Source organism: Alligator mississippiensis, chromosome 4 (genome assembly GCF_030867095.1).
Source record: "Alligator mississippiensis isolate rAllMis1 chromosome 4, rAllMis1, whole genome shotgun sequence".
Lineage (NCBI taxonomy): Eukaryota > Metazoa > Chordata > Crocodylia > Alligatoridae > Alligator > Alligator mississippiensis.
In genome coordinates this window covers 238,146,752-238,161,100 of record NC_081827.1, presented here as the reverse complement: position 1 = coordinate 238,161,100, position 14,349 = coordinate 238,146,752, and the positions used below count along the sequence as shown (strand labels likewise).

The following is a 14,349-nucleotide window of genomic DNA, read 5'->3' as shown; positions in this document are numbered from 1 at the left end:
GATATTGCTACCAAGTCATTTTGGCAGCTTGCCAAGCCAGCATAGTAAAGTAGGGAGAAAAGAGGTTTTAAAATATTTATCAGGGAAATATACTTGTTAATGATGTATGAAGTTAATACTAAATTCAAGGTTAAAGACAGAGAGGAGGCACGCACCCAAGTTTGCTTGCTACAAGCAGTACAATATTATTAATTTATGAAAATTTATATCTTTGTTCATAATAGCAAGGCAGACTCTGAATTAACAGTGACTCTTTATAATGGAAAAGATGTACAATGCACACTGAGTAAAATCACCTCCTCTCCAGGATCTTAAATGACTTAGTATGGGAAGGAAGCCACAAAATGGATGTTGGGACAATTAGAATTCCCCTCCCGAGACAGACAATTGGTCCTGAGGCAGCCCTGTACATACTTGCCATCCACTGTGCGCCCTAGGAAAATAGCTGCTACCCTTCAACATCCCTTACAAAGGGGTTCTCACAGTTCCCTTTGCACAACCAATCTGGTCTGTATCCCTGCCTCCCTACTTGCAATGCAAATCCTCCACTACAGCCTGATTTTCATCTATTCCCACTATTTAACAAAAGTGGCAAAATGCATACTGTGAAGCACAGGCCTTGGAGGAATTGTTGGGTCATATTAGGTCAATTTGTTCAAAGCTAAAAACAACAGGAATACTGGCTGTTGCCATTCCTTTTGGTGCTGGATCATAGGCTCTAATGATATGTCCATAGGAATGTGATCGTGAATAACTAATATTTTCCACAGCAAGACCATAGATTCATAGATGCTAGGGTTGGAAGGGACCTCAATAGATCATCGAGTCCGACCCCCTGCATAAGCAGGAAAGAGTGCTGGGTCTAGATGACCCCAGCTAGATACTCGTCTAACCTCCTCTTGAAGACCCCCAGGGTAGGGGAGAGCACCACCTCCCTTGGGAGCCCATTCCAGACCTTGGCCACTCGAACTGTGAAGAAGTTCTTCCTAATGTCCAGTCTAAATCTGCTCTCTGCTAGCTTGTGGCCATTATTTCTTGTAACCCCCGGGGGCGCCTTGGTGGATAAATACTCACCAATTCCCTTCTGTGCCCCCGTGATGAACTTAAAGGCAGCCACAAGGTCGCCTCTCAACCTTCTCTTGCGGAGGCTGAAAAGGTCCAGGTTCTCTAGTCTCTCCTCGTAGGGCTTGGTCTGCAGGCCCTTAACCATATGAGTGGCCCTTCTCTGGACCCTCTCCAGGTTATCCGCATCCCTCTTGAATTGTGGCACCCAGAATTGCACGCAGTACTCCAACTGCGGTCTGACCAGCGCCCGATAGAGGGGAAGTATCACCTCCTTGGACCTATTCGTCATGCATCTGCTGATGCACGATAAAGTGCCATTGGCTTTTTTGATGGCTTCGTCACACTGCCAACTCATGTTCATCTTGGAGTCCACTAGGACTCCAAGATCCCTTTCCGCTTCCGTGCCACCCAGCAGGTCATTTCCTAGGCTGTAGGTGTGCCGGACATTTTTCCTCCCTAGGTGCAGCACTTTGCATTTCTCCTTGTTGAACTGCATCCTGTTGTTTTCTGCCCACTTGTCCAACCTGTCCAGGTCTGCCTGCAGCTATTCCCTGCCCTCCGGCGTGTCCACTTCTCCCCATAGTTTTGTGTCATCTGCAAACTTGGACAGAGTACACTTCACTCCCTCGTCCAAGTCGCTGATGAAGACATTAAAGAGTATCGGTCCAAGGACCGAGCCCTGCTACTCACTAATGTCTTGGGTCACTTGTCAAATCAGTCAAAAATCAAAATGAGAAGTGCTGCTCTGCTCTTGCTGCTCACAATTAAAGAAACACTGTTAAAAGTTAACAATCTGGGTAATATTTTGATATACACTGGTGTAACTAGGGCTGGGAACCACCTTGGGCACCAATGGGGATAGTGGGTGAGAAAAAAATCTTCTGCTGTAGCCACACATTTATGATCCTAGCAGCAGCAGCAATCAGAGGTCATTGTTGCCCCTGCGTGCAGCAGTTTGCCCTGTCACTTTCTTACACTGCTGTTGATATGAAATGCCTTAAAGAGTGCATTTAAAACAGATTGCTATAGTTTACATAACCGTTTTATATGAGATTTCTTCCCATATGCAAATACTTCAATATTCCAGTTTTTTAAAAAATCACAATGAAAAGGTGATTGGCACATGTAGACAAGGTTCTTTGGGTAAATCTGATATCTTTTATTAGACTAACTCAAATAGTTGGAAAAACTGTCCTTTGTAAGCTTTCAGGTACAAACACCCTTCTTCAGGCACATGTATGCATGCAGCTTCCATTGCAGCTGATTGTATCTCACTTTCACTGAGTGAGTATGAGGCAGTGGCATTGATTTGAATGGAGGGGTTGTGAAACCTGTTCCTGAAGTCAATTTGAGCCCATTAACTTTAAAAGAAATCGGTGCTAAACTATGCACGTTTATGATGAAGGACAAGTTTCTGTTAAAAAAAAACCTGTTTTTGGTTTCAAGTAAGCAGCCTGGCTATCTTTCAGAGGTGTTGTAAACACTTTCTATTTGGTCAGCCTCAGCAGGATGGGTTAAGTTATGAGACATTGTTTGAGGCATTTGTTCTACATATTTTATTTTAATATTTGTATTTGTTTTAACAATTCATCTGCTTTTTATTTTAAGCCATCCTGACTTTTTTGAGAAGGGCAGCAGATACCACTAAAACATTAATAAATATGGTAAACAACAAGGTGATTATTTGTTTTAATTATGGAAAAGTTACCTTGATGCTGTTCATCAATGTACAAATTATATTTTAACTATTCTTTGGGGTTTGTTTGTTTTTCCTATGGAATAAAAATATGGGGAAAAGTTCTGTCATTGGGTGTGCAAAAGGAACACCACGTACTCACTTGAAAGTAAAATTTAACATTTTGATACTTCTGTATTAATAAGAAATTCATTTTATAGGGACAGGCAAAAATGATGAAAGGGGGAAAAGTTTTCAGAGTTATCCAGGAGAACTGCTGGAATCCAGAGGTTCGGATTAAAGAGATGAATCAGTCAGGTAACTCCATAAAGCAAATGTACTAATGATGATATATCAAGTGGAACATCAATAACAAACTTCTGTGTCATCTCAAAGCATTTTATGATAATGTTAAAACTAAAAAGTCTTGCAGAGTTATGAATTAGTTTAAACCAGTTGAAAGATGATGAAGAATAATATACTTTATGTTTAGATTCTGAAAGGTCAGATTTTCATACCTTTACTCTTACAGGGTGCATCTACATGTGCAACCAATGTGCCTGAATAAACTCCAACTCAGTTTGCAGGTGTCGCATTTGTATGTTGAGCTGGGGCAGAGCAGCCCCATATGGCAGAGAGCCCTGGGGGTCAGCCTGCCAGCCTGGGGCTGCTCCAACCTGGCTCAAAATGCTGCTGAGGGGCTGGCTGGGGCACAAGGGTGCTTCAGTGCAGACCTAGCTGGCAGGTAGCCCCTGCACTGAAGCACCCTTGTGTCCCAGCCAGTCCCATCATGTGTGTTGCAGTGGAGTAAATAACTCAGCTGTAAGATGGTACTTGTGTCTGGCAGTACTGTCCTATGGCAGAGTCAATTAGTCTACTCTGGCCAAATAGCACCACATGTGTAGACAGTGATGTTTTACTACAGAGCTAATTAGGCAACTCCACAGTAAACGTCTCATGTAGACGCGTCCACTGTAGACGCGCAATTTACTCCACAAGTAGCCCCTTGATTTCAAGAGACTGTTACTACATAAAAGTACTGCTCAACATAAATATGGTATCAAATATGGTATCAAAATCTGGCAGCAGAAGAAGAATGTACATTCATGAGTGTAAAAGTCCCCTACAAAGAGGAAAAACATGTTTGATCCTTTTCTCACTTCCCGTTTGTTTTTTCCCTGCTTGTGGGAAGCACTGAGAGTTAACCTTTTTGGCATAAATTGGCCCCATACCCTCCTCAACTACCACTCTGATCCCTTTGCCCTGCCAGACCTATTGCTCTGGTCCCTGCCCTGTGTTCTTTGCCCAGTCTGCTGCTCTGTTTCTGACTTCTGCCCTGTACTCCCTGCTTGATCTATTCTTCTGCTTTTTGCTCACAGCTCCATTGTGCTGCCTGTCCCCTCCCCAATCTGCCATGTGCTGCAAACAGACTGGCTATGCTACGTACTGCACTTGCACAGGTAGCAGGTTGGCCATCTCTGAAATAAAAGGTCCAGCTTTGGATACTATGTTTCTGGTAGGGAACTGATTAACTGGAGAACCAGTGAAACTATATTCTTAGATAAGAAAGAGCCCTTTCATGAGCAGAGCAATTAAGCAGATGCTTGACTGCTACAGGATTACTCATGCTTATAGTTAGGCACATGCTTAAGTATGTTATGAAATCAGGGCCATAAAGATGAGAGATAGAGAAGGGAAGAGGATTTTAGTTCGAATGTTAGAGCTCAGTGATTGCTATATTTATTAACACCGATTTAATTCAGACTCCTTTTTATGGGAGAAATTCTATTAATTAAAGAGTCCCTTGAAGCAAGACTATGACAATTCCCACCCTAGCTCTCTAGCTCCCCTGGAATTCCTTCTGCAAAATATTGGGGGGGGGGGGGGGCAGAGTTCTGGAAGGTGGTATCTTTTATTGGGCCAACTGCATGGTTGGGATAGACTTAGAAAAGTTTTCAGATATCACAGTACCCTTCCTTGGGTCTCTGGGAGAGAAGCAGACACAGCAGGGATAAACAGAAGATGGCACAAGGGCTTGTATAAAACGCCAAAGAAACCATAGCAAAATAGGGACCTTCAAAGGTCATTTAGTCCAATCCCCCTACTAGAGACAGGCTCATTCCCATCTGTGGCAAGGCACTGTTTGTGCCTGCCACTTTAAGGGTCAGAAGACAGCAGCCAGCAGGTGCCTGATTAGGCCAGCCATTTTAGACTCAGGGCTGCCCATATAAACAGGGCATTTGGCTGCTGGGAGGCCAGGCAACAACATTACCTGGCTGCAGGTATCATCTGGAGGTAAGGGAGGAGCTGTAAGGGATGGTCAGGAGGCTCCTGGTCCTGGGCATGACCTAAAACTTCACCCTGCCGGGAGTGGGTGCCCTGGTGGGGCTCTCAGTGGTGCAGGAACCCCCAGGAAATGCCAGGCCAGTTACCACCCCGGTGAAAGGCAGGGGCCAGGGCACCTTAACCCCAGCTCCCACAACCAGGTGGGTTACCCCCTTGTAAGGTCTGTAAGGTAGACCCCAAAGACAGCATGAAGCCATAGACTCACGAACCTGTCTGAACATCCCCTGTCTGGTCAATGCTGGGGCCAGGACTGGAAGGGTCAAAGGGCCAGGGTCCCACCGCAAGGAACACCCAAGAGCTGAGGGCCTGGGGTTCTGACTGGCCTGGAGGTGGGCCAGGACTAGTAGCCAAAGGTCCCGGGGGGACCACACCCATAAGGGGGAAGCAGTTCAGGGAGCTATGCATCCAGGAATGAAGGCAGAATAGGCTGTTTGAATGGAAGGATCTAAGTGGGGTCCAACTAGTAGGATTGTGGGGCTGGTGATATTGATAACATCTGGATGCCATCTGTGAGGCTAAGGCTGCGGTGTAGGGGAGGAACGGAGCCGCAGATAGCGACCCCTGGCATCGGGGCAAGAAATGGGCAGCTTCCTGCTTAAATAACAACAAGGCGTGGTGGGAGAGAAGGCAGGAAGTTAGCCCAGAAACAGGTGGGTGGGCCACCGGGAAATCGGCCCCGACAAGGCCCCCTGTTACACTGTCCTAACCATCCTATGCAAATCCATAGTCCAAGCTATCAGTAAAACAGCACAGCCAACCCTGACACAACACTAGACATAACACCCTAACCTGCCACAAATAAAGCAGGCGGACCACTGCAGCCAGTGTTCTGCTATGAGGGATCCAAAGAAAAGGGCCATGCCCCTGCAACAGAGAGCCCAGTTTCCTCATTGTGCTCCTCCCCACTGTGAAGCACCTGCAGCATGACTTTCAATCCCCTCTCCTGCCACTGCCATATTCCCTTATGTTGCAGAGCACTTAGGTGCCCTGCTCCTCAGAAGGGAGAAAACTGCTAGGGGAAGAACCCTAGCAGCGAGTAATGAGTCCAGCTGCTGGTTGCCAGGGCAACCAGAGGAGGTCAGCTGACCAGAAGGGGAAGGGCCTGGCTCCCGTATAAAGCCCAGAGGCTGAGGCCAGAGGGTCAGTTCCCTGCCAGCAGCCCAAGGGGAAGGAGCTCTCTCAGGGAAGAAAGGGGAGGCCTGACTGTAGGAGCAGCATTTGACACTGCTGAGGGATGAAGTATTCCCCGGTAGGCTTGAATGATGTTTTAGCCAGGTGGCTTTAATTTATGTTACAGCCCAGGGGCTTGTGCTTCGTTGTTATTTAAATACCAGTGGTTTGGGTGAGGCTACTAGGGGTTGGAGGAGACCTCATAGGGGACCCACAGCAGTGTGGGGACCCCAACGTCAGTGAGGGTGCAGCATTGTGGCAAAGCCTCAGAGAGAGGGCAGCATTGTGGTGAGAACCCCCAGAGAAGGGGGCATAGTGAGACAGGGCCGGGGAGAGCCTTAGCACCGGAGAGGGTGCAGATCGAAAGAGGTAAGGCCCAGAGAGGACAAGGGGCCAGATTACAGCAAGGCCAAGACCTAACAACGTCTATTCCATCGGCAAGGCATGGGCTGCGGTGTAGGGGAGGAAACAGAGCCGCAGATAGCGCCCCCTGGCATTGGGGCAGTAAAAAGGCAGCCTCCCGCTAATTAACATCAATTAACTAATTAACAACAAGGCATGGCAGGAGAGAAGGCGGGCGGTTGCCCCAGGGACAGGCGTGTGGGCCACATTTGGATCAGCCCAGAGCGGACACCCTGTTACACCTTACTTATATGCACACCCCAGCTGCTGACATGGGGGAAAGGTGCATGCTGTAATACAAGAAAACGGGGTAGTTCAAAGCTAGCTTGGATGTGTTTATACAACTTGCCTTCACACCTTGGGATTGTACTGGAGACATACCCTTGATGTAACCACAGAGCTGGTCAAAAACAGCCCATTGGAAACTGAAGCTTTCAGATATGTCAGCTCCAACACCATTGCCTGTTCCACAGAGATCAGCTCTGACCCAGAATTGATTCAAGATCTAGAGATAAAGAATGAAAACAGTCTTTCCAGCTACTTGCAAATGCTTTCCCAAAAATGACTCTACACCAGAAAATTAACAACCCAACATTTCTTCCAAGACTAAACAGTACTTTCACACTAAAAAGAATTTGTAAAACTGTATGTAACAGCACCACCTGGTGACTCTTCCATTATAGTGTTAAATTCTGCTGGAAAGGTCTGGAAAAATAAGCACCATATGGACAATCAAGTGTAGGAAAAATATTGGGCATTTCTTGGCTTGCATTTATCAGAAGAGTATAATTTAGAGGTTCTTGGCAAAATAAAAAATAAAATGTAGAAAGATGCGTTATATAAAACACATTTGGTATACAAATATATATAATATATCTAAATCTGAACCTAGTCCTTCACTTAAAAGTTATTTTCTGTTATTGAAACATCAGTAAAATCAACACACAAACTTTGTATTATTATAGACCAAAATATACAAGTCAAATTTAATAAAACGAAGTATAGTGATAAATAATATTGTCAACCAGAAACCCAGGGACCTGAATACAGGTAATAAATTGAGTATGTTTCTGTAATAGTCCTGATGTTGTGAAGGTTTGAACAAATAAGCAGAAACAATCCTTCTAAGGTTTTTCTACTACTTCATAAAGAAGCATAAATACATAAATGAAGGTTTCAAAATACATTTTCCCTTTTTGTTCTTTTACCAGTCACCTTTCTGAGGCAGTAAGTTTTTTAAAGGTATATAATCTAGGGCAGGGGTAGGTAACCCCTAGTATGCATGCCGCTGTGTGGCACACAAAGGCATTTTGATTAGCACGTGCACCTTGGGGTGGATGGTAGGAAAGTGGCCAGGGCTACACTGCCACAACTAGGATCAGGCCCTTTGAAAAGTTAGATTATGGTCCTAAGAAGTGATCATTCGAGAGTAAAAATCTCAACTGAATAAAGCCAATAACCAGCAGTATAAAGTATATTAATTCAGAAGGTTACTTAAGCCTTTTTTGAAAAAAAGATCTTTATGCAACAGCTTAAGAATATTGTTATTAATAAATGAAGATGATGTGTTACAGCCAAGATTAGGTCACATTATATCTCTTATTTCCAATGGGAGTGGGCATGTGGCCCAGACATGTCGAAGGACACTTGAGGCCAAGTTGGGTCAGAGGCTGGGCCAAGGCATGGCCAAGGATGCCTGAGACCAAGTTTGGGCCAGTGGCTGAGTGCGACCCAGCAACGGGGCCAAGGGAGTTGGAAGTAATTTTTGGATGTCATCTGTGAGGCATGGGACACAGAAAAGGGAAGGTTGGAGCCGTGTATTCTACCCTTGGCATCAGGGCATAAAATGGGCAGCCTCCTGTCTACAAACAACTATTAAAATACAACAGAGGTGTGGGAGGCGATTCAGGCAGGTGGACTGCCCTAGACAGGTGGGCGGACTGACATTGTGACTGGCCCTGGGACAGGCCCCTGTCACAGTCACAAATATCTGGTTTGCAATGAGATGCTTGCCATTGCTGATGTGGGTTCTGGGATATCATAATTGAACCAGGATATATTGAGAGGATTTCCAAAAAAGGGAGGGAAATATTTTTTTAAGGTAAGTTCAAATTCATTTCTGGGTTAGCTCAGCCCCATTCCCAGCTTGGGAACATGTAGTGACTGGAAACATGTAGCACAGAAATCTATTTCAGGAACTACAAGCCTATTATTGTGCTTTTCACTATTTAGAATTGAGGCCTGAATACCAGAGCCACCAAAGGCAAAGATGAGAAAGGTAGCAGATTTAGGATGGTGCCAGGAACCAACAATTCATAGCTTAATTTTCATAGCAATTAATGTAAAAAAATCCTTGGACATCTGTCCCTCTCTCTTCAAGACAAGCAAATTAAATAGTGGAAGCAGAAGAAACAATCTTCACATTAATCTGCATCAGTGAAATAAATAGAAGAAGAATTTCTTTCTTTTCTCCACGTGCTTGCATATGAGATATAACTGACCAGCTTTGATTGGTAGGTGAGGCTGACACATCAAATTGATGATTATTTTCAGTTTGGGTCCTAGTCTACCCATAGATGTTTCATAAACAGTTTTCTTTCTTTTCTGTAGGAACTGTGGATTATTAGCCAGTTTGTCTCTATAACTATATCTTTGCTGTCTGATGCAATGCAGTTAGCCTGCAATGCATAGATCAAACTATAAGCAGACATAAGACAAAAACCTCCAACTGTATTTCCTTATTTAATTACTTCTATTCTTCAACATAGGAGTCACTGTACAAGTGCTTTCTACTGTTCCTGTAATGTTCAGCTATTGGGTAAGTCTATGCAAACAATTTTGTAATTCCTGGATATTTTTACAAAAATCAAAGCAATGAACCTCACACACCCATGGGTTAGACAATTCAGCCATTCACCAGAGTGGTGGAGCAGAGCTACTCTGTGGTAAGGGAGAAGTGGTTATTTAAGAAAAGAGGTAGGACACAACTGTTCCGGCATTGAAGGATAAGCCAAGTACCAGGCCCAAGCTGCTGTTACAGGAGCTGGGCAAGTCAATCGGAAGAAAGAGACAGCAAGAGAAGCCCCTGGGAATTTCCAAGGAGCAACTAGAAGTAAGTCAAACGCTGTTACATAACATGAGTCCAGGACCTGGATGTAACATATTAAAAAATAATATGGAAGTTCTAATTCACTGGTTTATAATTCCTTCATATTAATGGGTTTTTTTAGGAAAAAAAAATTCAAAAAAAAAAATCGCTGTAGGAAAATCCACCTGCTTGGCATTCCCCTTCCCCCATGCAGAGCACTGGAGGATTCCCCAGGGAGGAATTTTGGTCTTCCTCTGATTCACACAGCAAAGAAGTAAAGCTAAAGAGCTGTTTGTCCTCTTCCTTGTCAAACCTATTTGGATCTAAATGACACAGAACTGTTTGTCCACCAGAGGGGACCTGAGCAATTCCCCTCTAATTGGAATCGAATTGCCTAGCTGAAGTGTTATAAATACACATTAATGAAACAGATAAATCTACAGTAAAATGTCCCTTAAACACACAGTCAAACATGGGAAAATGTGTTGCCCCAAGCAGTTCTGAATCTGAACTTACAGTTCTTAACAGCACAACTAGATTGAGAAAATAACTTTACAGGCATTTCAAATACATTGAACAAATAAAATATTTCTAAAAGATAAATTACAGCAACAACAAGCTAGGTTCATTTCTCACATTAACACCATCATCTTAGAGAAAATAGTCACAACAGAGATGAATAATACTCACTTCCTAGGAAAAACTTGCCAAATGATTTCTATGTGAGTATCTAGCTGTCTGCAGTAATCAAATTGAGTGTTGATACATAAAACAATGTAGTTACAAATGCCCTACATAAGAAAGTCCATAAATAAACTGAATATCTCTAGTGTTTTTGTATCTCTCATATTTTGTCCTGAAATATGTTAGGAGTGGCTCTTTTAAAAGTCTTGGGAATAAGCATAATGTAGTTCTACATGGACATTATGGCTGCCCTGATAAAAATAGTGCTAGCGCCTTTTAAATGTTACAAATCTTTCAAGCTTTCTCAGTAAATAATTCAGGATTCTGCAGTGTCCCATATTTCTACTGCCCCACACGCCATACTTTCATCTTCACAACTCCAGCAATATGATAGTAAAATGTCAAGTCTGTTAAAGAGATAATCTCGGCTGTAAAATTTGGATCTAGTTCCAAGGTATTTCAACTTGTCAGGACATCCATATCTGAGGATTTTGTCAGCACATTTTAGAGAGGTCAGATGCAAAAACCAAATTTGGCCCCAAACTTCTAGCACAGAGTTGCTTTCTGTTTTCCTTCTTCTACCCTTTTGGCCCTCTCAATCTATTAATTGCAATCACTCTATGCTGCTGAATGCAAAAGTGAGGACAGTTTACACAAACTTAGGCACAATCTGTTTATTGGTTAGAAAATAAATACAATTTCACTGTTTATGTCACTACTCAGTTTGACCCAGAGATTTAGTAGGGAAGTAGTACATGTGCCTATGACTGGCACATGTTGGACCCCTCTGTATGGCATCCGAGTGTGGTGCTGTACTTGTTTCTGGAGCTTTTGGGGGTTACTGATACATGTTACTGCTTGAAATATGTCTTGGAAATGTCAACAAATAGGGACTTATTCTCCCTTGTTTTATACCCACCTTGATCATTTGAGGAAAATCAACTCACCTAAGCATGTAAGTGTGTATACAGTATATAGGCAAACCCACACACACAGTGTGTAAAGCAGACCTAATACCTTACACCCATTCAGAATAACAAGCGAATAAGAAATAGCCTTGATTCAAGCCTTCTCCATGTACTGTTAGCTGTGACATTTTTCTTGGCAATAACTACTCTTCTTCAGGTTTCTTCCAACATTTGCTGAAGTGATAAAACTTGAGAACTACATTTTCATTTGTTTCTCTTTCTAATATTGTTCCAGGCAAGACCTGAAGATACTTTAGATCTATGCCAATTATTAAATAATGACTTAGCCACCACGGTAAAAAAATACCCCAGGCGGTTTATTGGCCTTGGCACATTACCCATGCAAGCTCCAGACCTAGCTGTGAAGGAAATGTATCGGTGTGTGAATGAGCTTGGCTTTCCAGGGGTACAGATAGGATCCCATGTCAACGAATGGGACCTGAATGCACCAGAACTGTACGATGTCTATGCTGTGAGTAAATATTTCTATCTCTATTCCAGGGGATTTTATGATTTGGAATTGTGAAGTAATCAAGATGCTGGGACAAGTTCAGCTACCAGTTACACCAGTCAATATCCAATGACTTCAACAGAGATTATCTATATTTACCCTAGTGTAACTGAGGGCAAACTTTGTTCCAATAAGACTGCTTAGTGTAGCTGATGTTTTTCTGTGCACTAAAGTTCATTAACTTTCGATTCTCATTAAATAGCTCTAGCCACTGGAAAATCCATTAAGGGTGCATCTACACACCATCCTATGGTGATGTAATGATGTGTTACGTTGCCATACAGCACGCTACAGTGACTTAGCAAGCACATGGGTCTACACGTGATTGCCAGCTATGTCGCTGTAGTGGCGCGATCCCTGGTTATAGCGCCCACTACCGTGACATAGCGGTGAAATATAAGTGTGCACTGTGCACACAACGCAGTAACCACCCATACTGTGCCATGCTTTAGTACTTCCTAAAGGAAGTGCCATGCTTTCTTTTCCTAAAGGAAGTACTAAAGCATGGCAATGTGTAGACATACCGTACGTGGCATGTTTACAAAAAAAGAAAATGTTACATTTTTCCAAAAGCAATGATGATACATGGGCATTGTTAATGGATTGCCAGATCCAGCCCTATTAATGTTAGGGTCTTCCATTTAGAACCGTAGCCAGTGCGCTATATGTCCCGGTCCCAGCAGCCTGACAAATCCAGGAATAGAGACACATAGTTAGCCGTGTTAGTCTGAAGTCAAGTAAAGTAGATGACAAGGGAGATTTGCACCTTATAAACAGTGGTGCTCAACCTTCTGCAGTCCAGATGAGAGGCATAGGGCTGGTCTGCAGCCCAGATTAGGCCTGTATGCCAGGATCAGACTTTGTCACTACCCTCTACCCTTGGAAGCTGCCTCTTCCAAGCCCACATACATGGATTGGGCTCCCAGCCCCCCACCACCCTGTCTGACCGCCTGCATGCTGGGATCAAGCCCTACTCAACCCCCTTGCACCAGGATCAGGTCCCAGTCCCACATGCCATCACTTCCCTACCACCAACGTTTTGGACCCATGAGGAGCACCACAAGGCAGATGACAGCGCTGGGGGCCAGTTCTGGCCTGCAGACCAGGGGATGAGCACCTGTTATAGAATAAACAAAGTAGATGTATATACATAGAGAAAACAAGCTTTCATGGGCTGAGGCTCACTTCATCAGATGCTGTGAAAAGACACTCACAAAGAGTATATAAGGAGGAGAGAGGCAGACAAGGTTCCTTGGGTGAATTTGATATCTTTTATTAGACCAACCCAAATGGTTGGAGAATAGTTATTAAGCAAGCTTTCGGGTTCAAAAACCAGAGAAATTTGATTACAAAAGACAGAAAATGGGGAGAGAGGGAAGAGTATGGCCAGTGCTGGGAGAGGCAGACAAGCAAGCAATAAACCCATGTGAACAAGGAGTCACAAGGCTGTCCTGTCCTTGGCATAGACCCTGGTAGAAAAGTCAAAACTGACTAAGGTAGCCACTATACTTAAGAAAACACATGTGAAAGGATTAAAAAAGATGTGGGTGGACTTCACCATTCAGTGCACAGGACATGGGAGGGCGCCATCTTTGAGCATGGCGACAGTTGTTCTTTGGTGACTGGTATCTTCTCTTCTAAGTATGGTACAAAGGTAATCTTGGTGTCTAACCCAGTGTTTTCAAGGTCAAACAATCTAATACAGATGTTTCCAGTGTCATAGTGGCAAAAGAAAGCAGGGTTTGCAATTCTCTCAAGACAAATTATCTCAACTTTACATACTAGTTGAAATCTAAATGCTGTCTATAAAACTGGAATATCAATCTGGAATTAATAAGTGCTATAACATACAACATGATATTAAACAAATTAATGTGACTATTAAAAGATTTTTCTTTTAATGTTTTGGGGTGATTCACCACATCATCCATTAGACTACTTGCTTTTCCTTATACAGTTTTCACCACATTTGCAGTATTCAGTACAAGAAATGTCATTTTTTGGCACTTTGCACTTGCATCTTGCATGTTGCACACTTACATGTCAGCAATAATTAATCAGGAACAGAAAGGAGACATTTGTCCAGAAAGAGTTCCACTCGGGTCTCTGTACCACACAATATCTTTCAGATTTAACATACTTCTGTAGCTGCTATCATCCAGGCTAAAGTATTCACATGCCACAAAGAAGCATCTCCTGAGATGTGCATTTTGAAAAGAGAAAGAACTGGAGGGAAGCTGTGAGATGGGTTTACTTTTGTACAGTGCAAAATTAAGCTCATCAAATGTTTTGCAATGAAGTGATGGTTGTAGGACCTTAACAAGGTATTCTTCAGCCTGTTAACCACGCTTTCTGAGGATGTAGTTATCTTCAGAAAAACCTAACAGGAATTTCTCTGGCAATGTATTCAATGCTGACAGTTTTGTTTCCACTTTGCTGG

The 14,349-nt window shown here is 43.3% G+C and overlaps 1 protein-coding gene across 3 annotated transcripts in view; it reads left to right on the top strand.

Moving 5' to 3' along the window:
- ACMSD (aminocarboxymuconate semialdehyde decarboxylase) overlaps positions 1 to 14,349 on the top strand; it is a 68,586-nt gene that overhangs the window by 17,702 nt on the left and 36,535 nt on the right. For all 3 annotated transcript variants that reach the window (XM_014599608.3, XM_014599609.3, XM_019480642.2), the window contains exons 3-5: positions 2,962 to 3,058; positions 9,427 to 9,476; positions 11,634 to 11,870. In XM_014599608.3, coding sequence (XP_014455094.2) covers positions 2,962 to 3,058; positions 9,427 to 9,476; positions 11,634 to 11,870 — 384 coding nt within the window. The remainder of the gene's footprint in view (positions 1 to 2,961; positions 3,059 to 9,426; positions 9,477 to 11,633; positions 11,871 to 14,349) is intronic.